At 36.1% G+C, this 27,143-nt stretch overlaps 2 protein-coding genes across 5 annotated transcripts; both read left to right on the forward strand.

Annotated features, from left to right (window-relative positions):
- Positions 1–23: 23 nt before the first annotated feature.
- TRAPPC13 (trafficking protein particle complex subunit 13) lies at positions 24–26,739 on the forward strand. 4 transcript variants are annotated; one of them, XM_014060957.2, is made up of 13 exons: positions 24–164; positions 9,041–9,109; positions 10,191–10,290; positions 11,653–11,737; positions 13,200–13,327; positions 13,480–13,552; positions 15,283–15,327; positions 17,554–17,571; positions 21,695–21,828; positions 23,369–23,567; positions 24,588–24,688; positions 26,399–26,549; positions 26,636–26,739. In XM_014060957.2, the coding sequence occupies exons 1-13, from the start codon at positions 119–121 to the stop codon at positions 26,726–26,728; spliced, it is 1,242 nt and encodes a 413-aa protein (XP_013916432.1). In that variant the 5' UTR covers positions 24–118; the 3' UTR covers positions 26,729–26,739. The 4 variants fall into 4 exon arrangements, with proteins under 4 accessions (XP_013916432.1, XP_013916433.1, XP_013916434.1 ...); XM_014060958.2 differs by having other exon boundaries at positions 26,402–26,549; XM_014060959.2 differs by lacking the exon at positions 17,554–17,571.
- SHLD3 (shieldin complex subunit 3) lies at positions 43–4,347 on the forward strand. The gene is made up of 2 exons (XM_087715568.1): positions 43–164; positions 2,612–4,347. The coding sequence occupies exon 2, from the start codon at positions 2,709–2,711 to the stop codon at positions 3,471–3,473; it is 765 nt and encodes a 254-aa protein (XP_087571694.1). The 5' UTR covers positions 43–164; positions 2,612–2,708; the 3' UTR covers positions 3,474–4,347.
- Positions 26,740–27,143: the final 404 nt, after the last annotated feature.

Consider the following 27,143-nt stretch of genomic DNA (forward strand, 5'->3'; position numbering starts at 1 on the left):
CGGGCCAGAAGCAGGCGGGTTTTTATTTTTTTATAGAGTGGATAGGGAGTGATGCGGAGACAGGCTACTTTCTAATCTTGACTGAAGAAGGGAAGGCCCAAGTGGCGTGGCTGAGGCAATGGATGTGACCCAAGCCAAGCAAGAGCATCTCTTGGCCTTGAAAGGTACTGCTAGGTTTTCGGCTCCTTGTTATTGTGAAGCTCCTTGCCTCGCCTGGTGCTCGTCATCTGGTTTAGAGGAGAAAGGCCTAAACCTGGTAGTAAAAGCAATGTCCCACGAATGGGGGATCGGATTTCCTCTTGTGGGGCGCAAGGGCAGAAGTAACCTTCTTCCCACTTGTGATATCTTATTCGGGGCGGACAGTGGGGGATGGTAGGGATGATTGGGGTAAAAATGGGGAGGGCGCAATTCATTAACCTTGTTTCATCCCCTCCCTTCAATTGGATCAGTGGGAAGGACCATGTGGCTGTGCATATTCTGCAAACAAGGCAGAAAGAAGTTGGTTTCTGGTTCTTCTTCTCATTTAGCCATAACAGGAACAACAAGTCTGATGAGAAAATATACTATGGGTTAGTTTTTGAAAATAAAGCCAGCAATTTTGTATCTTCTTGGTTGGTTCTCCTAGAAAATTATCCTTTATGGGATTGTGGATAAGAAACCCCAGATAAAGAACTTGATATCTCTGTTCTGTCAGGCAAATGTAGATAGTCCTCAACCTACAATCTTTCATTTAGCGACTTATCGAAATTACAGTGGCACTGGGAAAAAGTGATTTATGACCATGTTTCACACTTGCAGCATCCCATGGTCATGTGAACAAAATTTGGTTGCTTGGCAACTGGCTCATATTTATGACAGCTGTAGTGTCCTGGGTCATGTGGTCACCTTTTGCAATCTTTGGACAAACAGAATCAATGAGAAAACCAGATTCACTTTACTAACCGAACAACTGCAAGAAAGATTGTAAAATTGAGCAAATTCACTAAACAGTTGTCTTGCTTAGCAATGGAAATTATAGTCATATAATTTCCATTGCAGTCAAGAACTATATCAAACAATTGCCTTCTGCAGTAGGACTTCACTCTTTCATCTTTGTACCAGGATAAAATTATATATGTTGACCTATGGATATTTCCCCAGCTTACTATTCTTGAAGAAAACAAAATACTTTTATTATTTTGAAATGCATAATTATTGTTTATGTTAGCATTAAAATAATATATATTATTAATATGTAATAATGTCAATATTACTATTATTACAGTAATAGAACTAAACTGTATTAATGGAAAAATATGTTTTTACACATACATTTTTTTAATTATTACATCTTGCAGAGTGTCCTACTCAGAATGCAGATTCCTGATGGGAAACCAATATAACTTGGGGTGACAAAATGCTTATGTGGAGCACACATATAGAAAAATTAGTTCCTTATTTGTGTATATTCTTTTCATTCACATTTTATAGTGTGAAAATAAAAGTTTTCTGATGCGTTTTTGATGATTAGCATATCAATGATACAATGATAAGATTTTTAGTGAGTTTAAATAATATCTTTGTGGAGATTATGGAAAAAAATATTTAAATGCCTATTTTCAAATTATTGAAAATTTAAGGTTTAAGGCTAGAATCACTTTTTCAGGGTTTTTGCCTCTAAAATCCTTCTGCTCAAAAGCCAAGATAATTTATATTGAATCTTTTCAAAAATGTGCAAATGGAGTGTATTTTTTTAGTATGCCTGTAGTAATGCTTAAAGCAGCATGTCTAGCATGTTGTTTTTAGATGGTCTGCCCTGGAACTACGACTTCCAGAATTCAAAGCCAGCATAAATAAAAACTGAGGGACGCGGTGCCTCAGTGGCTAAGACACTGAGCTTGTTGATCAGAAAAGTTTGCTGGCAGTTCAGCAGTTCGAATCGCTAGTGTCGCATAACGGAATGAGCTCCCGTTACTTGTCCCAGCTTCTGCCAACCTAGCTGTTCAAAAGCATGTAAAAATGCAAGTAGAAAAATAGGAACCATCTTTGGTGGGAAGATAACAGCGTTCCATGCACCTTCAGCATTTAGTCATGCTGGCCACATGGCCACGGAGACGTCTTCGGACAGTGATGGCTCTTTGGTTTTGAAATGGAGATGAGCACAGCCCCCTAGAGTCAGGAACGACTAGCACATATGTGCGAGGGGAACCTTTACCTTTATAACTAGAAAATCTAGGAATTCTCCCAGGCTGGAGAAGAGTAGAACAGAAAGGATATATATATAGGGAAATTGTGTGACATGAAACTTAATTTCACATAATATGTGATGATTAACATAATGTATATATCCAAATGTTTGATCATCTAGGAAATATATGAACATTGAAAACAAAAGATACTATAGTTCTAACTCATTTGTTTCATACTGGTAACATAGAAACTCTTGTGGTTTCAATGACAATAATAAAACTGGGAAGAAGCTGTTAATAAAACTGAGGGTGTAATATACCATTTGAGATGTTTTTCCAAAAGTATATATTTATGGTAAATTAAATTAGTAGAATATTGACTAGCAAAATCTCAGTGAATTTGATGGTAAAGTTGTTAGAGTATCTTATTACTTCTACTCTAGGTCCTGTTCTCAGCTGCACAGCCCACAGAATAAGATTCTTTTGAGCAATAACATGTTTGTTGAGACACGCCTGCCCAGAAAACTTTTAAAATAAAACATGGATTCCCACTGTACAAGGATGGAAATGGTTTTGCACTACCGAGCTTGGGAAAAGGACCCTGCAGCATTGCAAAACATTGCAGAAGAAGCCTTGAAGAAATTTCCTAGGCGGCAACTGCCAGTCTTCATACCCTGGTTTCCAAACACTTCATGTAAACTGACTATTAAACCTAAAAATGCTCCTCCAGTTGTTTCTGTTAGAGAAGTAGAAGAAGTTAAAGGATCTATTGCTACTTCAGAAACTATTTGCAACACTTCCTTTTGTTATAACAGTGTAGAAGGGCTTAAGGATTTTCAACCTAATATAAAAGCTGAACAGACTTTACACAATGAGCATGGAGAAACTGACCTGACCAATTTGGAAAAGCCATCAGGACATGGCAGAGGCAAGCTAAGGAGAACTTGGAGTGTTTCTCTACCCGGTTCAAAACTAAAAAGCAGCATTCTTCCTTTATCTCTAGAATTGCAGAAAACTTTAAAAAAATTAAAGCTGCATGTATTCTATAGAGCGTGGTGGATAATAGAACCGTCTATTTGTAACAACCAAGTTTTGGAAGACATTTGGATAAATCTTAATGGCATGATCAAACACAATGAACTTCCATCTTGTAATGCTACAATCCAGAGACATGAAAATCAGATTTTGGTTTTTTGTGATATATTATACTGTGAAAATGTTGCAAACTGCCTTAGAAAAAAATTAAACATTAAGGGAAAGATGAATCTGCTTGTTCACAAATATGGAATTATACATAGTTTCTAGTTTTTAGCTAAAGCAAGGCATGTATGTAACTTGGGATCTGATAAACCAAAATAACATATTTGCTGCTGTATATTTGCCAAAACATGCTTCCACTCACCACTCTTCCCAACAAAGAGCTAAACAGTAGGTAGATGGTTCACAGATGGTTAGTTGAGTATTAGGCTCAAAGTGATCTATTTCTTCTATTCCCTATGAAGCTAAAAATCTAAATCCTGAATGTTTATGCAGGCAACAAGCAAGGCTGTCTTTTTAAAAAAAATATACTGCTAAATAAACTACAAATGGAATTTATGGATTTATTAGCTGTGCCTTCTGGCAGGATAAGATGAGCAGAAGTAATCATGAAGCATGTGCTGATATAAGACACTTTAATAATACATTTGGTGAACCATACTTTCTTATAAATGATAACAGACAAATACAAGACTATATTAAATGTTTCTAGTTATTTCTGTAGGAACTAAAGATACCAATAGTTTGTTGAGTACTAGAAATCCTTATTGTAGACCCTCACATCATTTCTGAATTTACTGTTTAATTAAATGATTTTCTTAATATGATTCAGTCCATATGGTCAAGTGGTGATAAAACATATTTACAAATGAATTGATTTCTACAAGATGTACTGTAAGTTTTCCAAAGATACACAATTATTTCAGAAAATGACATTTGGGGAAAAAAAATCTGCCTGTGAATAATTATGTTTCGAATCTTTGTTACTAGAGCATAAAAATATTTGTGTATAAATATTAAATAAATGCAAAAGCTATTTCTATCAATATTTTTAAAATGTTTTTTGTAATATTTGACCCTATCATTGGATTATTATTACAGTACTATTAGGATAAGTAAGTATAGGCAATGGAGCTGGCAGTAAATTGGGAGGACAGAATTACATGCTGTGAGGCTTTATTTAAGTATCCTTGAATGTTCATTTTGAGTTCTGCCTCAATTTATTGTATGCTTCCTCTTCCTTGGCCCAAGCATGCACTGATCTTTTTTTAATAAAATCTACAATTTGTTTGAATGAATGACTGTTACTATCATAGGAAATGTTAATACATACTCAGATTAGAGTCTGTAGAAGAGAGTCTTGTTTGCAATGCTCTTTTTTTTTTACATATAATTGGCTGATGATACTAATGAGAACAGCCCAGTGTGAGCCACATTAAGTCCTACATGAGCAAATAAAATAACTAGCAAATTTGGATTTGAATCGAAAGGTCAAATAAAGAGACTGTTAAAAAGGTCCACAATTAGAAAAGACTGTTGTTTTCTACATAGTAAATTGTGTGATGATTTTTGCAACAAATAATATGATGTCGGAGAGGAATATAATTTCTTGCCTGTATCCAGTCCAATCTTTAAATTGCTGAGACCAGTATTTTAGGCCACAGAACAGGTATCATTGATACGTGTAGTTTTCTTACTAGAGGTTTGAAATACTGTATACAGTGGGGCAAAACTGGAAGATGGCTGGAAGAGGTGGGAGTGGGAGGCACCGTTTTACGGTGGTTCTCTTAACTCTCTGACAGGTCGCAGTCGGTGTTGGTTGGAGGGCAGAGATCGACTCCTAGGCCCCTTAATTATGGGGTGTCGCAGGGGTCGGTCCTGTCCCCCCTCCTATTTAATATCTACATGAAGCCACTGGGTGAGATCATTCGCCGGCACGGGATCAAATACCACTAGTATGCGGACGATACACAGTTGTATCTGTCCGCCCTGTGCCAACTCAGCATAGCGGTGAAAGTGATGCGCCAGTGCCTGGAAGCTGTTAGGGTCTGAATGGGAGTGAACAAACTCGCACTCAATCCCGACAAGACCGAGTGGCTGTGGATGTTGCCTCCTAAGGACAGCCCAGCTAGTCCGTCCCTAAGCCTGGGAGGAGAAAATTTGCTCCCCTCAGAGAGGGTCCGCAACTTGGGGGTCCTCTGGATCCGTAGCTGATGTTGAAACATCATCTGTCGGCTGTGACCAGGGGGGCCTTTGCCCAGGTTCGCCTGGTGCACCAGTTGTGGCCCTATTTGGACCGGGAGGCACTGCAAACTGTCACTCACACCCTCGTCACCTCAAGACTGGATTACTGTAATGCGCTCTACATGGGGCTGCCCCTGAAAAGTGTTCGGAGACTACAATTAGTCCAGAATGCAGTCGCGCGAGCGATACCTAGGTACACCCACACTACACCTATCCTCCACAAGCTGCACTGGCTTCCTATTGGTCTCCGAGCACGATTCAAGCTGCTGGTTATCACCTTTAAAGCCCTACATGGCCTAGGACCCGGATATCTACGAGACCGTCTTCTGCTGCATACCTCCCTAAGACCGATAAGATTGCCCAGGATGGGCCTTCTCCAAGTTCCATCAGCTGGACAATGCCGGCTGGCAACGCCTTGGAGTAGGGCCTTCTCTGTTGCCGCTCCGACCCTATGGAATGAGCTACCCCCAGAGATCCGGACCCTACCCACTCTCATGGCCTTACGAAAAGCTATTAAAACCTGGCTATTCCGGCAGGCCTGGGGCTGTTGACCTCTGGATTGAGGTCCAGCCCCGCTTAGATTGGGTGCATGTTGTGTCTTTTTAAAATTTGTTGTGTTTTATTTGTTTTTAATCTTTCTTAATTTTTGTTTCTGTAAGCCGCCCAGAGTCCTCCGGGATTGGGCGGCCTATAAATTTAATAAATAGTAAACAGTAAAAAAGTATTTAGTCAGTCACCAATTGTGCAAGTTCTTCCACTTAAAAAGATGAGCGAGGACTGTAATTGACTTCATAGGTAGACCTCAACTATGAGAGACAAAATGAGAAAACAAATCCAGACAATCACATTGTCTGATTTGGAAAGAATTTTTTTGCAAATTATAGAAATTTGATTAATAAATAAATAAAATGTTCTACAAAAGAGTATGATTGGGATCCTTATTTATTGGGGCTCTGGCTGAAAAACTCCATCGAAACAAATATTTTTAGTAAGATTTCAGTTCATACCTTTAGCGGTTGTAAAATAAGTAAGTTTCATTCTGTAAATCAAAATTGGTTTTGTAAAAACAAACATAAAGCATATGTGAAATGAAAACTCATATTAAAAGCAGATGAATCATTGGATATAAGTTCATCTGCCTAGCATAATTTTTTATTGTTTTTATGGGTAATCGTTGATTTATAACCATTTGTTCAAAATTACAGTGACACTGAAAAAGCTTTGAACCTCACACTTACAACCCTCAGTCATATGATCAGAATTCAGGCACTTGGCAATTGGCATGTATTTACAATTGTTGCAGCTTCCCAGGATCATCCGTCTGTCTGTCTGTCTCTCTCTCTCACACACACACACACAGACACACACACACCACAGAGATGCCATCCAAGAAGCCAAATCAATGGGGAAAACCAAATTCATCTTAATGATTGTGTGATTCCCTTAACAACTGCAGTGATTCGCTTAACCATGGCAAAAGTGATCATAAAATCAGGCATGACTCTTAACTGTCTTACTTAGCTACATTAATTCTGGGCCCAGTTGCAGTTATACATCGACTACCTGTCATGAATTCTTCCCACTTGGCCATTCATTGTCTTGCAGTTATGATATATTGTTATATAATTCATCCCTACAATTAAGAACAGGGCTTAATTATCTTCTTCACAGTTTAGAGTCATTGACAAAAGTGTCAGGAGCTGCTGGAAATTTTGACCACAATTTAAACTACAGAGGGAAAACTACTGAATTGTTACTTTGGAGCACTGATTTAGCATTATTGGATTTTTTAAAAAAACAAAACCTTGGTATTGGCATGGTTTGTCTCACATTTTACTAGTCAATTACATGAATGATTGCTGCATTTCTATACAGGTAGCTCTCAACTTAAAATAGTTCATTTAGTGACTTTTTCACACTTACAACCATTGCAGCATCCCCATGGTCATGTGATCAAAATTCAGATGCTTGGTAACTGGTTCATATTTATGTTGGTTGCAGTGTCCTGGGGCCCTATGATCTCCTTTTGTGACACTTTGACAAAGTCATGGGGAAGCAAGATTCACTTAACAACTGGGTTATTAACTTAACTGCAATGATTTACTTAACAACTTTGGCAAGAAAAGTCATAAAATGGGGCAAAACTCATTTAACAAATTTCTCACTTAGCAACATAAATATCGGGCTCAATTAAAGTCATAGGTTGTGGACTACTTGTATGGTTGTACTGTATTCAGTTTTCTTCCTCCTTGAACTTGCTACCGATATTAAGCGGAAACGTCCGTGTTTTGATTATAGAAACAATATACTACTGTTCCTTGGATGATCTCTGTTAAAATATGTTATTTTAAAATATGAGCCGAGGTGGCGCAGTGGTTATAGTGCAGTACTGCCGGCCATTTCAGCTGACTCTTATCTGCAGTTCAGCGGTTCAAATCTCACTGGCTCAAGGTTGACTCAGCCTTCCATCCTTCCGAGGTGGGTGAAATGAGGACCCAGACTGTGGGGACAATATGCTGACTCTGTAAACCGCTTAGAGAGGGCTGAAAGCCCTATGAAGCGGTATATAAGTCTAACTGCTATTGTTATTGCTATGTTAGTGTTTTAAGGCAATCTAATTTACAAAGGATAGGATTTGTGTAAAAATAAATTCTTCCAAATCTCATTGTGATGGCAGATATTAAAATACAAATTAATCAGATGCATTTATTGATGCAACCATGAATCACAACTAATATCATGATAATTCCTTGTGTTAGTTGTCACCAACTTCAGTGAAGAAAGTTAAGAAATACTAGACTTTCTTAAGGCTTCAATTACTCTCCATTTTCCCTATTTACACAGTTGTAATCTGGAAACGCAGAAGCAGCAATAGCAATAGTACTTAGATGTATATACCACTTCATAGTGCTTTACAGCCCTCTCTAAGCAGTTTACAGAGTCAGCATATTGCCCTCAACAATCTGGATCCTCATTTTACCGACATCGGAAGGATGGAAGGCTAAGCCAACCATGAACTGTTGAGAATTGAATTGCTCGAACTGCTGGCAGTTGGCAGTCAGCAGTATTAGTCTGCAATACTGCATTCTAACTACTGTGCCACCAAGGATCTAATTAATAAAGTGGTATTAACAATAAAGACAATTTTGTTCTCTTAATGTTTAAGAAATTATGCTATCTTTTATGTTAATATATTCACCATTTATTATTACCTGGTTTTGAATACTATTTAGAAAAATGGAGCACTACAGATAGATTTTTATATGAAAAAATGTGCAACTTACATTCACAACAGTCAGAAAACAGCCACATACTATTTTTATTTATGCTTTTTTTCCATGCATATTCTTGGATTTACTTTTTCTATTTAGCTCATTTTAGAAATTATTTAGCAGCGTGAGAAATGGTCACACTTCATTAAACACAATATCTATTTCTCTTCAATTTGCAAAAGACAGTACACATACTTACCTAACTCTAGCCCTACTTTTTAAAATGCCAAGGCAATGACTGATCAGTCTTATATTTTTTGAAGATTCCTTTAATATTTATATTCTGTATTAAATTGAATTTGCTTTTTACATTCACAGTAATGAGATTGACCAAGCCTACATTATTCACCAATATACCAGTGACTTGTGAAGAAAGAGATCTGCCAGGTAAATAGTTATGTTTAAAAGTAGTTTAAATGGTTATTAATTAATTGTTTTTATTTATACACTAGGTTCTTAATTTCTGAAAAAGTAGTTTGGCTTTTATTTTAAAGCAATAAGTTTCCTCGGCTCTGATGGAATATATTGTCTTCTTGTCACCATTGCTAGTATACACAAATAGGGAGTGGAACATCCAGATAAGCAGAGTTTAACACCAGGTAAACAATCAAGCAGAAAACATCAAAATCAAGAAACTACCAAGAGAACCCTCCCAACATTGGCAGGGCAAGTAACTATGTATAAAGAGAGGGCAGTTTATAGTTATAGTTACTTGCCCTGATATTTTCTGCTTGATTGTTTGCCTGGTGTTAATCTCTGCTTATCTGGACATTGGATGTTAGCTGCTTGAGAATATATGTTCTAATCTTTTAATGTTCTTATTATCTTTTTTGAAAAGTGTGCAATATGCTTTATTTCTATGTGTCTATTGGTGGCTGATTTGTCTGAATGCCAAGCTTCCAGGAATTCCCTAGCATTTTTAGATCAGCTTGATCTAGGGTACTGACAGCTTCCTGGCTAAGGTTGTTCATATGTTGTGAGATTAAGATTCCATTGTGTCTTCTTACTGCTAGTTAGTACTCATGAATGTGCTCTGCAGTGCTCTGTCATATGTATTGGTTGTTTCAGTCCTTACATTCTTTGTTGTGGATGACTCCTGTTTTTTCTTCTTAGGTCTCCTGGTTCACTTAAGACATCTTGGACAGTTTATGTGCCACATAAACTGTGTGTTTGTAATAGTCTGTTGGTTGTTTCTGAGATTTTTTGATGTATGACAGTGTTATCCTTTTCATAGTCTATGTGTTTCATAGTCTTAACACAAATTCACACTAATGATGTTACCTAATTGGGTAATGTAATTGTCTGCAAGCCAAAAAGAAAGAAAACAAATCCAACAATTAAACTCAGAAAGCACCAAGGAATCCTGAACTACAGATATTCTGTTTTATTGGTATAAATATGTATAAAAGATCTTTAATTAATTTGCATTCTAAATAGAGCTGACTTGACATAATTCTATATTCTTCAGGAGATCTATTTAATCAATTAATGAAAGATGATCCTTCTACTGTAAAAGGAGCAGAAACATTAATGCTTGGAGAAATGTTGACGTTGCCTCAGAATTTTGGGTAAGAATTTGTACATAGATTTAGATTTATTGATTTAATTATGCTGCCTGACTACAGGTAGTCCTCAACTTGCAACAGTTCATTTAATAATCCTTTGAAGTTGCAACGCCACTGAAAAATGTGACATGACCATTTTTCACACTTATGACCGTTACAGCATCCCCATGGTCACGTGATTTTACATTTGGATGCTTAACAACTGGTTCATATTTATGATTATTGCAGTGTCCCAGGGTCGTGTGATCACTTTTTGTGACCTTCTGGCAAGCAAAGTCAATGGGGAATCCAGATTCACTTAACAACCATGTTCGTAACAATTACAGTGATTCACTTAACAAGTGTAGCAAGAAAGGTTGTAAAATGGGGCAAAATTCACTTAACAAATTTCTCACAGCAACATAAATTTTGGGCTCAATTGTGACCGTAAGCCAGGGACTACTTGTACGTATTTAGTTGCATTTTTGAGAGGAGAAATCTCATGAACTAATCCAAATATTATTTTTCCAAGACTATAAAAAGACTACATATGTTAATAATGTTACTAACTTTTCAGCACAAGAATATCTGTTTTCAGCACAAGAATATCTATTTATTTCTGGTTATTATAGTTGTTTGTTATAGTTGTTTTGTACAGTCTACAAAAAAAATGAATCTTTATATTCATTATTAGTAGTGTAGTGAGACTCTTGAGATATTCCAACATTTTAATATTTGGAAGTGTTAGTCAAAGTTCTGTTGGATCAGACCAAAACATCCAGCATCCTATATCCTGTGGTCAACCAGTTGCAGCTTGGAAGTTCAAAAACTATTTATATCGTATGATATGATGAATCTGATATAAATAGCTTTTTCCTTATATTGTTTCCTAGCAACTGGTATGCATGAGCAAGAGTGTGACTAGTGGCTTCATTTTCCATATGTGTTTAATTTTTTAAACATTATGCTAATTCTTACACATTCATCCATATCATCTCCTTGTATTAATTCTGCTTGTTCTTAATATATTTTCAGTTGGTTTTGTCATACAACAAACTGCTAAAAACTATATAAGACATAGGTTCATAATTGATTACAGGTTCAATCAGTTTCATCAGTACTAACTGCATTAGCATAGCCTTCTTCCACTTGCTGTTTTCAGTTGTTGGCCATTAAGTGTCAGAATCTATAATCAATGACATTATTTTGGAACTTTGTACTGTTGCAGACCAACATATCTAGAGGTCACTGACCTGGAAGAAGTAGTACAGAAACTTTGGAAATATTTCAGGGGTGGGTTACGTAATGACTGAATGTAAAGATGAATCAGCTAAGAAAAAAAATGATTTATCACTTTACTGTCTTTCCTCCTTTCTGTTTGAACAGAAATATATTCTTAGGAGAAACATTTTCCAGCTACATTAGCGTTCATAATGACAGTCACCAAGTTGTAAAAGACATTTTGGTAAAGGTATGTTTCATTTTGTATAGTCACTCTTAATATGTTAAAATTCTTCTATTTGAAATTTGTAAATTCATTTGGTCCACAAATATGAGAAATTGTAAAGGCATGTTTCTTCTGTTTGTAGGAGAATTTTTAAAGAAAAACTGGAAAAATACTTGGTTCTGCACTTTTCTTTCTTTTTAAGAGTATAATCCAAGACTTTAATTATGGGTAAACTGATATGTAAAATGCTAACAGTTCAGTAATCTTAATAATCAAATATAGTTATTGTTGGAATTCGGATCTCCTTTGAATGAGAATTTTCTACTTAGTGAATATTCAACCTTTTGAGTTTATATATTATTTAAATTTATTATATATTATTTTGGTTTATGGCCCACCTTTCTTTCATGGACAAAAGATAGCGTATTTACCATTCTTGCACTTATTTTTTGGGTGGAACAGAGGGAGAGGGGCTTTTCCAAGGTCACAGGAAATTTCTGTGGCTGAGTGTGAACTTAAGTCTGGCCATTCCAACACCTTAATCCCTATATCTAACCTGTTCCAATCTAACAATGACTGACATAAATGTATTAGCTGGAATTAATATGAGCTTGTCGATCAGAAGATCAGCAGTTCGCGGTTTGAATCCTTAGCACCATGTAACGGAGTGAGCTTCCGTTACTTGTCCCAGCTTCTGCCAACCTTGAAGTTCCAAAGCATGTAAAAATTCAAGTAGAAAAATAGGGATCACTTTGGTAGGAAAGTAACAGCACTTCCTGTGCCTTCTGCATTTAGTCATGCTGGCCACATGACCACAGAAATGTCTTCGGACAGCGCTGGCTCTTCGGCTTGGAAACAGAGATGAGCATCGTCCCTAGAGCAGGAAATGACTAGCCCGCATGTGCGGGAGAACCTTTATATAGTAGTTATATGTCATTTTGATTATTTAAGCAGGCTGGGCAAACTACAGTTCTGGGATTATCTGTGTCTCATGTGTCTACCTTTTTTGCAACCCTTCAGAATCCTAATTCTGAATGCTGAAAAATTAACAACATTGCAACTTTCAAAGCAGTAGTAAATGCATGATAACTGCTTTAAATTGTAAAAAAAATACAAAAAATAAAATGCCACCAAGCTACCCTGCAAACCCAGTCCTGCCAACAGGCCATGGGCCACCTGCCAGCATTTGTAGAGGTACAGCTCTTGACCATCAAATGCCAGTTTGTTTTTAGGCCAGGAAAAGTCAGATTTCATAATGTAGGCAAATCATACTTATTGGATGACCTTAGTAAAATGCTATTGAGTGTGTCTTGTTCCATCTATAAAATGTGAAGATGAGAATTTTCTAATAGAACAGTATTGACTTCTGTTTTTCTCTGAGCCAATCTACAATTGTGATACAACACTATTCATTTCTATAGGTGTCTTTTAAAATTTATTTACTCTTTTATTTAATGTCTTTTTTTCTTTTGTTCCAATTTCCAAGGCTGACCTACAGACAAGTTCACAACGCTTAAACCTTTCAGCCTCTAATGCTGCAGTGGCAGAACTGAAGCAAGATTGTTGCATTGACGATGTAATCCATCATGAAGTAAAGGAAATAGGGACACATATGTGAGATACTTATTATTTTCTTATATTCATAAGCACATACCCATTGTTTATATTTTGTAATATATAGGCAGACAGGCAGGCAGATATATAACAGATATTCATTGCCCCTATCCCAAATAGTTAAAATCCATTGAACTCTTTGTGTCTTTCAGTTTAGTATGTGCCGTAAGCTATACCACACAGACTGGTGAAAAGATGTACTTCCGAAAGTTCTTCAAGTTCCAGGTATTGAAAATACAGCTAGGACTTTACACTGTCCCCCAATCTCTCTTTCTTATATCCTCAACATTGTATCAAATGTTTATAAGATAAATCTGAGAGGGGATAATGTTCAGAATGTTGTATTTAATATTAGCCTTGTCTGTACTATTTTGTATCAGTCTTAAAATAAACTACCAGGAAAAGGGTTTGCAGTACATGAGGAGGGGGATCCAGAGGAATATGCACAGTTGGAACAAAGATCCATGATCCAGAGACCCGAGGTGGGGCAGTGGTTAGAGTGCAGCATTGCAGGCTATTTCAGCTGACTTCTAGCTGCAGTTTGGCAGTTCAAATCTCACTGGCACAAGGTTGACTCAGCCTTCCATCCTTCCGAGGTGGGTAAATGAGGATCCAGATTGTTGGGGGCAATATGATGACTCTGTAAACCTTTTAGAGAGAGCTGTAAAAGCACTATGAAGAGGTATATAAATCTAAGTGCTATTGCTATGATTGTGCTGGTGGAATGCTAAATAATTTTTGCCACTGTATTATGCACTGTGCAAAGCTCATACACCTGGGCTACTTTTTCAGACTAATTATTACATTTTTAAAAATCACAATTTAAAAATAGGTGAAGATAGAACAAAATTATATTACATTTAATAAAAACTAAAGCAAAATTGGATATGTTCTCTTCTCTCATATCCTACAGTCAACTCATTTAAGGCTGGAAGATGCTACCATCCATTGATACTAAGTAACCCCGAGTTTAGGAAATCTCTAGATTGTGTAACTGACTCTACAGAAATTGTATAATATTTTCTGAACGGGATTGAAAACTTCTATCCATAATGGTGTTGTTTTTTTTCAAATAAACCCACTTTTCATGGAAAGCTGGGCTTATTTGAAGCAAATCTTTTTGAACCCACATGGATAAAAATGCTTGATCTTTCTTCATAACTTTTTGGAATTGTAAGAGAATTGGGGACAGCTTGAACTTTGTGAGAATGCTGAGGAAGGGAGCACTGACAGAAAAAGGTCCCCAATGAAGCACTTCCTAAGTGTAGGAAGATGAAGAATTTTTCCCCCTCTCATATCTTATTGAAAGAGCAGATATTAATGAGAGAAGATAGCCTGGATCCTGAGCCATGCAGGGCTTTAAAGGACAAAATCAATACCTTGAATTGCAGCAAAAGTCAATTGGTAACTAGTTTGACTCTAGAGATGTCATGTGGGAATATAATGTAGAACCTGTAGCTGTTTGAGCTAGTTCATTCTGGACTAGCTGTAACTTCCAAATATTGTGAAGGGTATCCCTTTCTACAAGAAGTAATAGTACTCATAAGATGAACAAGGCATGAATTACTATGAGGAGGGCCTTCTGATCCAGGAAAAGTTGCAGTTGGTACACAAGATGTAATTGCCTGAATTTTGCTCTTTGACAAGCAGCTATGAGTTCAAGAAAACATCTAAACTGCATACCAGTTAATTATGAGAGAGCACAACCCTTTCTAAAATTAAAGGAGGAAATTGATTGGTCTCAAATGGCATCCAAACTCACGGCTATTCTGCTTGCTAGAATTATATTTCAAACAGTTCCTCTCCATCCAGACTTTTACAGCATCCTTAATGACAACTCCTGTTTGACTCAGATATATACCGTAGTTGGACTTAGAAAAACAAAAGCCAATAAATTAATGCCAGTGAAGGAATCTAGTAAATTTTCTGTTAGTATTTATTATTTTTTTCTGCAGGTCCTTAAACCACTAGATGTTAAAACTAAGTTCTACAATGCTGAGGTAAGTAGAAAATATTGGTGCCTTTAATGTACAGTAATATAAGGTAATTTCTCTTAGGAATGGAAACTGTGGTGTCAGGAGTTTTCTCCTGCATGAAATAAACTAATAAGCCCAGCTACCTTTTTTAAAAATCAATGTATCTATCTATCCACCATCTGCTTGTACTTAAGTATCTTCCTCCTATCTTAAGGATAGTAAGAAGATACTTTTTTGTATCTTTTGAATATTATTATTTTTATGTATCAAGAGAATGCCAAATGATAATATCAGAAAACTCGGAAGAACATCAAGCAAAAAGAAAAAGAAAAGAATGGTTTTAAAAGTAATTGAAAAAACAGTTCATTTAAATATATTTAGAGCTTATTTTGTTTAAATCTGTGTCAGCTGTCCCCATTTTTGGCCTGAAGAGCACATTTTGAAGTTTGACAGCACATTATGTCACACTCACAAAATGAGAGGCGTGGTGGCCATGTCCAGTTATAAAGTATCAGGGTTGCTGAGGTTTTTCCTGAGCATCCTCAGAGAAGGAAATAATACGTAAGGGTTTGAATGTTGTGCTTTTGAAACCAGCAATCACTGGACTTGTTTTGTTAAGTCTTTCTAACTTTTCTTCTATAAATATATCTATCAGAAATTATTATATTCTTCTAAACTTGATTAAATGATTCAGGTGCTAACTATGAGGTACAGACCTGATACCTCCAAAAATATTTTTTACTACCTTGGGTTCCCCCCCCCCCGCCTTTTTCAGCATTGTATTTTAGCCCCATTTTAAGAATGCTTCTGTGTGTGTACAGGTCCAGAAACATTCCTGTAAATAACAAATTAGTTTATTCACTTTTTTATATCAAAGAATCTAAAAAAAATAATTTTAATTGAAAGAATCTAAATAATCAATACAACATGGAACCTGAGGGGCATCAAAAATGTCTGTGGCACAATGGCGCCACCTTGGTATGAGGTTGCAAACATGAAAGATGTGCAAAATGGGGGGTGTCTGTCCTGCCAATAGGTTTATGTATGTTGGTTATATAAAGTAGCTACCTAGTTGATGCTGTGACAGTGGAATGACTGTTTGGATGAGGGTGGGGGTCGGGGTGTGCATGGAAGGGTGTATCCCTATTTTGTTGAGTAACTACAATTTACTCCCTCCCTTTTTAATCTACCCATTTATAATTGCTATTCTGATATAATTATATGTTTTGACATGGGGAAAATGGTAAAAGTATTGAGTATTCCTGCTCAACATTTCTCCTCAAAGGTGGACCTATAGTCAGAATTATTACATAGAGAAGACTGGTCTTAGCAATCAAGAAATAACATTTCTGTGATGTTTCCCATTGTTTGCCTGTTCCATAGCATTGCTGCCTCTCCTTATGAGGAAAGCTGCACCTGCCAAATTAAAGAGGGAGAAAAACTGTGACAGGAGACCAAAATTGCACAGTCATGCTCTTCTGGCATCAGTCTGTTAATTTGATTTTCATAGGTCTTATGCACAATATTGGCAGGATGTGAAATGAATGAATGAACAGAAGGTTAAATAAAAGCTGCATACAGAAAAGGAAAATATGTCTCATAAATCTAAAGCAGGGGTGTCAAACTCATGTTGTCACGGCAGCGTCACGTGACATATCAGAACTTCCCCCCCCCCTTTGCTAAATTGGATGTGGGCATGGGCCGGGAGTTTGACAGCCATGATCTAAAGTAAGTTGGGAAATTGAAATTTAGTGGAAGGTGCATCTTTTAAAATTACATTTCCTCAACTGTGCTGCCTGCAACTTTGCATTTAGTTGTGTGCTTTAGAGAGGGAAATCATGTCTAAACAGATTTGATTTCTCTTATGGACACCTTCCATGTTAAAAGACAGTGTGCAAGACAAAATCCTAAAAGAAAAGAAACCCAGATATTTCCCATGTAGAACCTCTTCCCTGAGCATGTACTAGTTTACCAGTGTGTTCATTGTACAATTACTGTCTTTACCATTCCACATATTTTTTCCCTTTGTTATACCATTTGCTGGCACAAGTCTTATTTAGAAGTTAAATGTCTTATTAGTGATCCTTTTCATTTTACTGCAGTGTACATTTTTCTCTTACTAATGCTGTCTTGTTTAAATACACAAAAAATGCAAAAAGATGCATTTTATTTGAAACGTGGTTATCCTCCTCTTTTCTTTAACATTTAACCCTAAATTCTCTAATGTTTTTCTTTTTATTTTCCCATTAGAGTGACCTCAGTTCTGTGGTAATTTTTATTTATTATTTATAAATATGTATGTATGCTTGTCTTCTGTTTGTCTTTCTGCCTGTTACTAACATTTTTTTCAAATATAATGGAAAAGCAATGTTTGCTGTACTGACCCATAAATATTGCCTTTTGCTTTTTTTCCCTGGAATTATAAAAAATGTTGGGTAAAGGTGGGGAGAAAGAAAAAAACAGCTCTCCAAATGCATTAGCTCTTTCCTTGTCATCCATTGCTTTCATTAGTTTTCAGTAACATGTTCTCAAAAACAATTTCCTTTTTTTTGTTTGAACATAGAGCAACACATGATATTCCCAAGATTATATACATAAGGCTGTTAGTGTTACATGGAAAACAACACAATTTTTAATTGGAAATAAATTCACGTTCTAGAGTAGTATAACCCTGGAAAATGTCCAGATTCTATATGAGAAATTCTGAAGCCAAACAGGAATTTGAATACAATTTTTATTATTCGATAGTAAGAACTACTGGTCTTAAATTTTACATGGTCCTCTCTCATGACTAACAAAGCCAGAATAAATTAAGCAAAATGATAAAGAATGTATGTAAAATCAAAAAGATTGGGTGGAAAACGTTAGCAAGGATTTTTCTGGTGACAAAAATAGAATGTTTGCCTTGTGGGGAGTTTTTTTCACAAAAGATTCCCCTTCCTCCCCCAGTTACAAAAGATAAAGATTTGGAACAAACTGAAGCCTAAAAACTGCTATGAAACATATTTTCAGAGTATTGTTTTTAAACAGAAATCTGACAGCCATTTTACTTCCTCTTGTAGTTGTTTGTATCCAGCCAAGAATTCAAATTTATTTTATATATACTGTATATCTTGCAGTTTCCCTCAGTTTGGATGGCCTGAGGAAAAAGGTGTGTTTTGTTTTTTGGAGTAGTATGAAGTACATGCAGCCCATTATATAGACTTATATCACATTACATTATGTTTAGGTTTCTGTTATCTACTTTTTTGTGAAGACACTGGATTGGAGGAGAGAGTCTAAGATCTATTGCATTTTTCTTCACATGCTTACGCTGCTTTCCAACTCCTAAACCAGTGTTTCTCAACTTTGGCAACTTTAAGTCCTGTGGACTTCAACTCCCAGACTCCTCCAGCTACGCTGGCTGGAGGAGTCTGGGAGTTGAAGTCCACAGGACTTAAAGTCACCAAGGTTAAGAAACACTGTCCTAAACGCATGTGGCAATGTTTACTATAACATTACTGCAGTGTGATTTTATTTCAAATTTTAATAGATGGGGTGGAATCTACAAATTTGCTATGAAACATTTTGCTCTAATAAAGTTATTGCTAAGATTAATCAGTTCTTGCTTCATTGTATTCTACTTTGCTTTTTCATTATATTACTTGATTTTGCTTTCTTCCCTCAACTGAATTATTGCTAATTTTTTGTTAATCAATTCTTTTTTAAATCTATTAGAGGAAAATATGGAAACCCCAGAGATTAGCAGTGAATTTATATTATTGTAGAATAGTAGAATATTTTAAATATCAGATACTGGAAAATGTGGGAGCAATTAAGCTAAAATGCTTCAGAAGCAAGATAGCTGAATTTGTCACTGGTGTTTTGCTTGACAAAGGCTGCATTCAAACATAGCTCTCCATTTTTAGTATCTTCATGACCTCTTGAAGGTCCCCAATTCCTTGAATTCTTCCAATGAGGTCAGGAAGGGGACAGAATTGACCACATTTTAGTATGGTACCCAAATCTTCATTAATCTTAACTATGGGTAATGCAAATAAGTCATAATTAGGTAAAGCTAAAAGTTCCCCTTGCACATTGCTCCCAGTTCATCTCCGTTTCAAAGCTGAAGAGCCAGTGCTGTCCGAAGACATCTCTGTGGTCATGTGGCCGGCATGACTAAATGCCAAAGGCGCACGGAACACTGTTACCTTCCCACCAAAGGTGGTTACTACTTTTCTACTTGCTTTTTTACATGCTTCGAACCGCTAGGTTGGCAGAAGCCATAATTAGTTGTGTAAAATTAGATTGATTCTCATAACCGTAATTAATTTGCAGTAACTCAGAAAACACATGGATTTTGTGCTAATCTAAAATGAGAAAAAGCGCTCTGAATAATTCCAAGGTGCACCTGAAAGGAAGGAGGGGAAGGAAGGAGCTTGCAGTCCCAGATCCATATGCCCTGCAATTGTTTTGATAAAGTTAAATTGGGATTTAGTATTAAAATCCAAATTGAGCCTATTTTTTTTCCTTTTTTGTTGGTATCATGTCAATATCCAGGGATATTTGTTATTGTTCAGTTAGTCCGCCGGGTTCCCCTGTCTTCCATTGTCCCCTGGAGTTTGCTGAATTCATGTTCATCCCAGGATACCATAGACTAGAATCTACTGTGCAGTTTGCTACAATTATTCAACATGCTACTCTAACTATTTTTTTAACACATTGGGACTACAAATCCTTTAGAAGATGTTTTACAATGAACAGGAATGCATATGAACCTTTTTTTTTGAATCATCAAAGAAATGTGGAGTTTTTAAATGTATGCAGAGACAACCAGAAGCATTTTATGAAGCAGCTGTGTGAGAAGGGTTACTGCAGATTTTCAAAGACCTTTAAAAAAAAAAAAGGATTTGCCTAGCCAGAGAAAACCTGCTGTGAAATTTTCCTTGCATATGTTTTTGAAGAACAGGGTGTGTATAAGGAGACTTGATCAAGTGGCTATTTTCATCTCTGCTATGCTAGCTTTTTTAATCACCAACAGGTTTTGATTTCAGCTTGAAAAAGCTAGCTTTTTTTTTTTTTTTTTTTTTTTGCTTTGCAGCACTCAGCTCTTGGAGAGAATGAAAACACAAAGAATTATTTTGCTGCTAAAAGGAATCATGCAGTTCACATGCAAACATCCATGAATCTCTGCATACTGCTATATAAATTATTATAATTATTTTTAAAACAGCAAATCATTTTTACTTGTCACTTAATGATTTATAAATATTTCAATCCTGAAGATGAATAGTTCTTGCTTATTTTTATTACCCTCCTCCTGTGTCTCCATTAACTTCAGGTTTTATTTTGACATATAATTGAAATGATATAATTTATTGATGAACTCTGTTCATTAACTCAGTTAATGAACATAATTAAATATATTAATATCTGAACTAATTAATATAAGGAGATGTACTAGATTACATTAGTGCTACTCAGGTACTTTTGCATTCTGTCTATGAAGAAACTCAGGCTAATATCCTCTGCACATTTACCTAGGGAGTTGATTTAATTGAAATTAGATCAAGTTGAGTTCACACACATAAAGACTGCACCTGCTGCATGGGTTTTACAGTACGGCTTTATCCGTAAATCTTTGTGAAAGGTGAAAACCAGCTCGGGCTTTTAAAATACATGTATTTTAGTCTTGAAACTGACAGCTAATCTCTTACTCTAAATTAGTCATTTTGGCAGAGTCCACAAGTGTCCAACTGTTCATTCATGGAAATAAAAGTAAAATCAGATGTTTATTGTTGGAAGTCTTAGAGCAAGAAATAACAGTGAGATAATAAGAAAATTAACCTATGTGACAGGATTCTTAGGGCTCCCTATAAGAGCTTCAGAAAAAATTCATAGGAATAAAATGTAAGAATTAATAGTGATTATATCATTTACGGTACCAGAGCTTCTGGGATAGTTGGTGTACTGTCAGAAACAGTGGCAAAGCTCCCCATTAATAATCCCATATTTTCTTCGTATGCAGTCCGATGCATCATTGGCATGGCATATGAACATATGCATTGCAGTCATTTCTCATTTCCTAAACATACTTTCCTTTTTTTGACAAATTCTAAATTCATGTGATTGTAGATCGATATGCAGACCTTAAAATATTACCATAAGCCAGGATAATGTAAGAAATTATCCCACATCCATTGTTCAGCACAATTCCAGTTGACTAACTTTTTTGCTTCTATTGCTCTCCTTTGGGATGAAGACTTTTCTCGCATTTAATTACTGTTACTTTGATTTTTCAGGCATGAAACTAACTGCGTATGTGGTTTAATGTTTTTCAAACCTTTAAAGTGCTGGAACTTTTCTCAGTTCAAACTGCTCTTTATTTAAGCATTTTTCCTTGATTTTTCAGACTGATGAAGTGTTTTTGGAAGCTCAGATTCAGAATATCACAAGCTCTCCAATGTTTATGGAGAAGGTCTCCTTAGAACCTTCTATTATGTACAATGTAGCAGAATTAAATACAGTCAACCATGGGGGGAACAGGTAAGAGACTTGTTTGTAGCCAGTATTATTTGAGAGTGCTGTATTTATATTCACCTATAGCCGTGATGGCGAACTTATGGCATGCGTGCCACAGGTGGCATGCACAGCGTTCTTTGTGGTCACACCAGCCATTGCCCCAGCTCAGCTCCACTGCGCATGTGCGCGCGTCTCCCACCAGCCAGCTGATTTTTTGGTCTTTGCTGTGCATATCAGAGACACACGCATGGGGGTGGGGAGCGCAGGGGGAGCAGTGCCCCCCCTCACAGCCCATTTTTGGTCCCAGGGGGCTGCAGGGAGGCACACAACGACAAAAAGGTTAGCCATCACTTTCAGAAAGCAAAGACATCTGTGTCTAATTGGAACTGTTTCTATATATAGACTCAGTGTACTGTGTATCCCTGTATTGAGTAATGAGGACAGTTTAGCATCAAATAGTCTATTTCTCTTTTAGATTTTCTTCCTTTCCTTAGGTTAATCTTCTAAGAATCACAAATGTTATGGTTGCGATTTTTCAACTCACATAAGTTTGCAGTTGTGAAGAACTTAGATTGTAAAAGATACCGATTTTCATAAAATGGACATGTAAAAACCTTAACCGCTTATTTAATTAAATGTTTTGCAGGATGAAGAGTGTCTCTCACTGGATCAGAAATAAAAATGTGTTTTTATATTCCTAAGCATTCAATTTTTTTACCTGTGTAAGATGTGATGCTAACTTATTAGTAGTTCCATTCTTTGGATTACAATACCTCATTCAGACGTAGAATAAATTTTATGTCTAAATACTTTGCATTTGTTAACATGTGAGGAAAACTAGTATTTTAAAGATTTTTTAAAAAAATAACTCTTTAAAACTTGGAATTCTTTGTAAAAACTCCTTAATTACCACCGTCTTTTAAATTCAAAGATTATATTTAATATAAATATGACAAGCAGACTTTTAAGATTTATTATGTGTTGGTTAGCTATTTATCTTACCTTTCATTCAGGAACACAAGACAACATTATACAATGTTCCATCTTCCTATTTTTTTCTCTCAGAGACGCTTTGTGAGATAGGTTGGTGTTAGCTTTTTGAGGTAGAAGAGACACAAAAAAGGACCAGATGAACTAATTCTACTTTACTGTAAGGCTGTAATGTAAGGTTACCTTAAAAGAGATTTGCAAGTCTGAAAAGGGAAGATTTCTTTTGAGCCTCATTTGCCATCCTTTCTTATCATTTCCTAGGCAGCATCTCGTCTCCCCATGCCTCACCCCACTTCTCCCAAGGCACTTCCACATTCCTTTACAGTTGGGCTGAGAATAACTGGCCCAAAATCATTTGGTGAACTTCCATTGGGCTGGAGAATCTTTGTTTCCTCATGCCAACCCAAACATTTAACCACTAAAGCACCAGGGCTTCCAATTTAACTGAGTGATTTTATTTTCCTTCTCTTTGTGTTAATTTGTTTGCCATATTTGTAGACTGATTCCTAAATGAATTATCTAGAAGTCCAAATCTGAAGTATAAGCTGAGGTGAATTTTTAACTTTCCCTCCAGCGTGTCAACGTTTGGTACAAGGACATACTTACAGCCAATGGATACCCGGCAGTATTTATATTGTCTGAAACCCAAGCAGGAATTTTCAGAAAAAGTTGGTGTTATTAAAGGTGTAACAGTTATTGGGAAGCTCGACATCGTATGGAAGACAAATTTGGGTGAAAGGGGAAGGTTGCAAACCAGCCAACTTCAAAGAATGGCAAGTCCTTTTTTATGACATTCTCTTTAAAGAAAACGAAGTGGCATTTTCTTTGCTGTCAATAGAAAGGGGGGGGGGGAATGAAGGATCTGTCTGCTGATAAGTCACACTTAATATTTACCTGTGTTTTTTTTTCAGAAAAAACCTTTTTAGGTATATCTGAGCATCTTTATCTTCAATAACAATTTTCAGAAGTAGCAAAAAGACAAGTGATATATGCTTTTTTCATTTGTCATCTGTTGTTAAAGAGTTGGAATGAACATATCCCTTATTCTTAATTGTTTCATTGTTTTCATTATCACAAAATGTCCTGTAGGATGATGGCCATTTGCTTAAGTGCCTTTAAAAGGGATCAGGCAGATTAATGAAGCACAGAACTATCAGTCTGTAATAGCTTGGCTGTTTCAGCGGAGCCTCTGTATATAGAATCAATATCAAATCGTAGGAGGCAGCTAGTAGGAAAAAGCTATCACCTTTTTGCCTTGCTTGCAGGTTTCCCAAAAACCATAAGATAATCTTACATTTCTAATCCATTGAAACCATTGTTGAAATAGGGACTTTTTTTGGTCTCATACAAATGGCAGTACAATATTAAAACTTAATGCTATCTTTCAAACATAGTCCATGAGGAATAATAGCAGCTGGAGGGTGCAATTAAAACAAATAGAAAATATAAAACTGGTAAATATTATATTGGGTATCTCCCTTTGTAAGAATGTATAGCTTGCAACTGGTGACTAATGCACCATTTCATGAATTTATACGATATGATTCTAAGTATTTTTTTAAAAAGAATCTCAGGAAAGTTCCTCCTGCTTATATCGAGCCAAAGGAAGATATTATGGCCTCTCAATGACGTTTGCAGAGTTAATTTAATTCCTTACACTTTCATCCAAAGTACATTGAGGTTAGGCAAAGTGCACATTTTTATTATTCTGTGTTTTTGCTAGAAGTTAAAAATGACTTGATGGCTCGTAAGGATGATCAATCATGCTTTGCTAAGCTTTTAATACTCCTTAGGCTCCAGGTTACGGTGATGTGAGGCTTTCATTGGAGACAATACCCGACACAGTCGGCCTGGAAGAGCCTTTCAACATCACTTGTAAAATAACAAACTGCAGGTAATGCAATACTTTCCCTTGCTCATTTGGACTTTCAGAATGCGATCCTTATTTTCAGTCAAAGGAAAAGCACTGTAGAGATATCAATAGCACGTAGATTTATATACTGTTTCATAGTGCTTTACAGCCCTCTCTAAGTGGTTTACAGAGTCAGCATATTGCCCCCAACAATCTGGGCCCTCATTTTACTGACCTCAGAAGGATGGAAGGCTGAGTCAACCTTGAGCCTGGTGAGATTCAAACTGCCTAATTGCAGGCAGCAGAGGTAGCCTGCAGTATTGCATTCTAACCACTGTGCCACCACAGCTCTCAGTATGTTATTTTTTTTTTAGATGCACAGATAGTCTTCACCTAATGTTCACAATAGGGATCTGCAAGTCTGTTCTTAATTGATTCACTAGTTAATCAGATATCACAGGTCCATGACTTGTGATTTTACTGCCAGCTTTTCCATTGACTATTAGTTGGAAGTCAGCAGGAAAATGTGCAAATGGTTATCACGGAATGCTGTGGAGTTTGTAAATACCTGCTGGTGGCAAAGCATCTGAATCTCAATCACATGACCCTACAATAGTCGTAAGTGTGAGCATCTGTTAACATTACTTTTTCAGTACCGTTGTAAATTTGAACGGTTGCTAAACAGGGCTATTGTTAAGCGAGGATTGTTTGTACTAAAATATTAATGTTAATATGACAATCACAAAGTAATATTTTAATATTATGATTAAAACTGTTGAAGCAATTGGCTCTTAGAAATATTTTTACAAATAGATTGCCAGTAAACCTACCTTCAAACATTCGTATTTAGAATCAGAACTGATTTATTTCAGCAACAATGTTTGAGGCATATGTATTAATTAGGGAGGAAAAAGTTGTGTTCTAATTTTTATTATTGGCTGGGTCCAAAATTAGTTTAATGTGATAACTTTAGTTTGTAGCATAACTACTGTGATTGTAGCTTATTTAATAAACTATACCAAGTCATCTGCTTAACAGTGGTTCATTGTTTAATAAGCCACAGTAGCTAGGTGCATATACCACATTAAGCGAAAAATAAGCAAATCAGAGTGTGATTTAGCATATTTGTAAAGAAGACTGGTATTTTTGCTGAGCTTTCCATTATAAATATATAGAACTTGGTTTGTATAATCCATTAACTAAGATATGGTTGAGATGTTTGTAATTTAGTAGGCTGTATGAGCTAAGACACTCTGCCCCTTGCTTTAATACTTCATAATTAAATCAATTAAAATGTTCTAAAATGCACTATTGGGCAGCATATAAAATAAGCTGGGGAATCTCTAATTCATCTGCATCCTACCTTTCTTCAATTTTCTTTAATCCATTTACAAACTCATAACCGAAACACCAAATTTCTGAGGTATAGATGTATAGGTATGAATTATTAGATCAATATTATTTATAAAAGGCCATTATGCATGAGAGAGAGAGAATCTAGAGGTACTTCTCCAACTGTGATGTGATTCCCAGAAAAGACTTCTCCAAATAGTGTGGTCTTTAGATTTACATTTTCTATCTCGGCCCCTGTATTTTGAAATTCAACATCACACACAGAAATGTGTGCATAAGTTAAATGAATCATGATGTGTACCTCTAAAATTGCCAAAAAGAAAAACTGGTATAGTGATATGAACTGGATCTTTTAAAAACTGGTGTTTGTATTAAATTATATGTGTACATTTTATCTAGCAGTGAAAGGACCATGGATCTGGTTTTGGAAATGTGCAATACTAATTCAATTCACTGGTGTGGTGTGTCAGGAAGACAGCTGGGCAAACTGCATCCTACTTCATCACTATATTTGACACTTACGCTGCTATCATCAGTACAGGGACTACAAGTAAGATATTGAAGTGGTTCTCATTTTAGCCTTATTTTGTCTCCAACCACATTAATCACTGTGTCTATCCTTTCTTTCCATTTTAGAGTGTCTCTGGCTTAAGATTAACAGATACTTTTTTGAAAAGAACATACGAGTATGATGATATTGCTCAAGTCTGTGTGGTTTCTTCAAAATGAAAAAAAAAATATATTCTTAAGATTTGTGGACCAACTGTCTGACAACAATCTAATGAATCCAGAATAATCTAACTGTATCCAAGAGAAAAAATGTTATTTAATAATTCCCCCCTAAATGAACATGACATTTTTGGAATGTTTAAATATAGCTGCTAAGAGCCAACCAATTATGTGTATTTTAATTATTTGGAAATAAAGACTTAGGCAACTTATACAACTATTTAATTGTGTTACATTTTTGTACAGATCATTTTCTAATATTTGCAGTATGATTTGTAATTCTTGGGCAAATAATTCGCTACATGGGGATTGGACTAGAAACCTTTTTCCCAGTCTTCATTTGAAAAAAAAAACAGGATTCTATAAACGTAGGAACACAGATATTTTAACATTAAAGGATCAATGGTTTGAACCA

This window comes from Thamnophis sirtalis, unplaced genomic scaffold, assembly GCF_051295495.1.
Source record: "Thamnophis sirtalis isolate CommonGarterSnake01/CBP01778 unplaced genomic scaffold, rThaSir2_p1.2 scaffold_5, whole genome shotgun sequence".
NCBI classification, from domain to species: domain Eukaryota; kingdom Metazoa; phylum Chordata; class Lepidosauria; order Squamata; family Natricidae; genus Thamnophis; species Thamnophis sirtalis.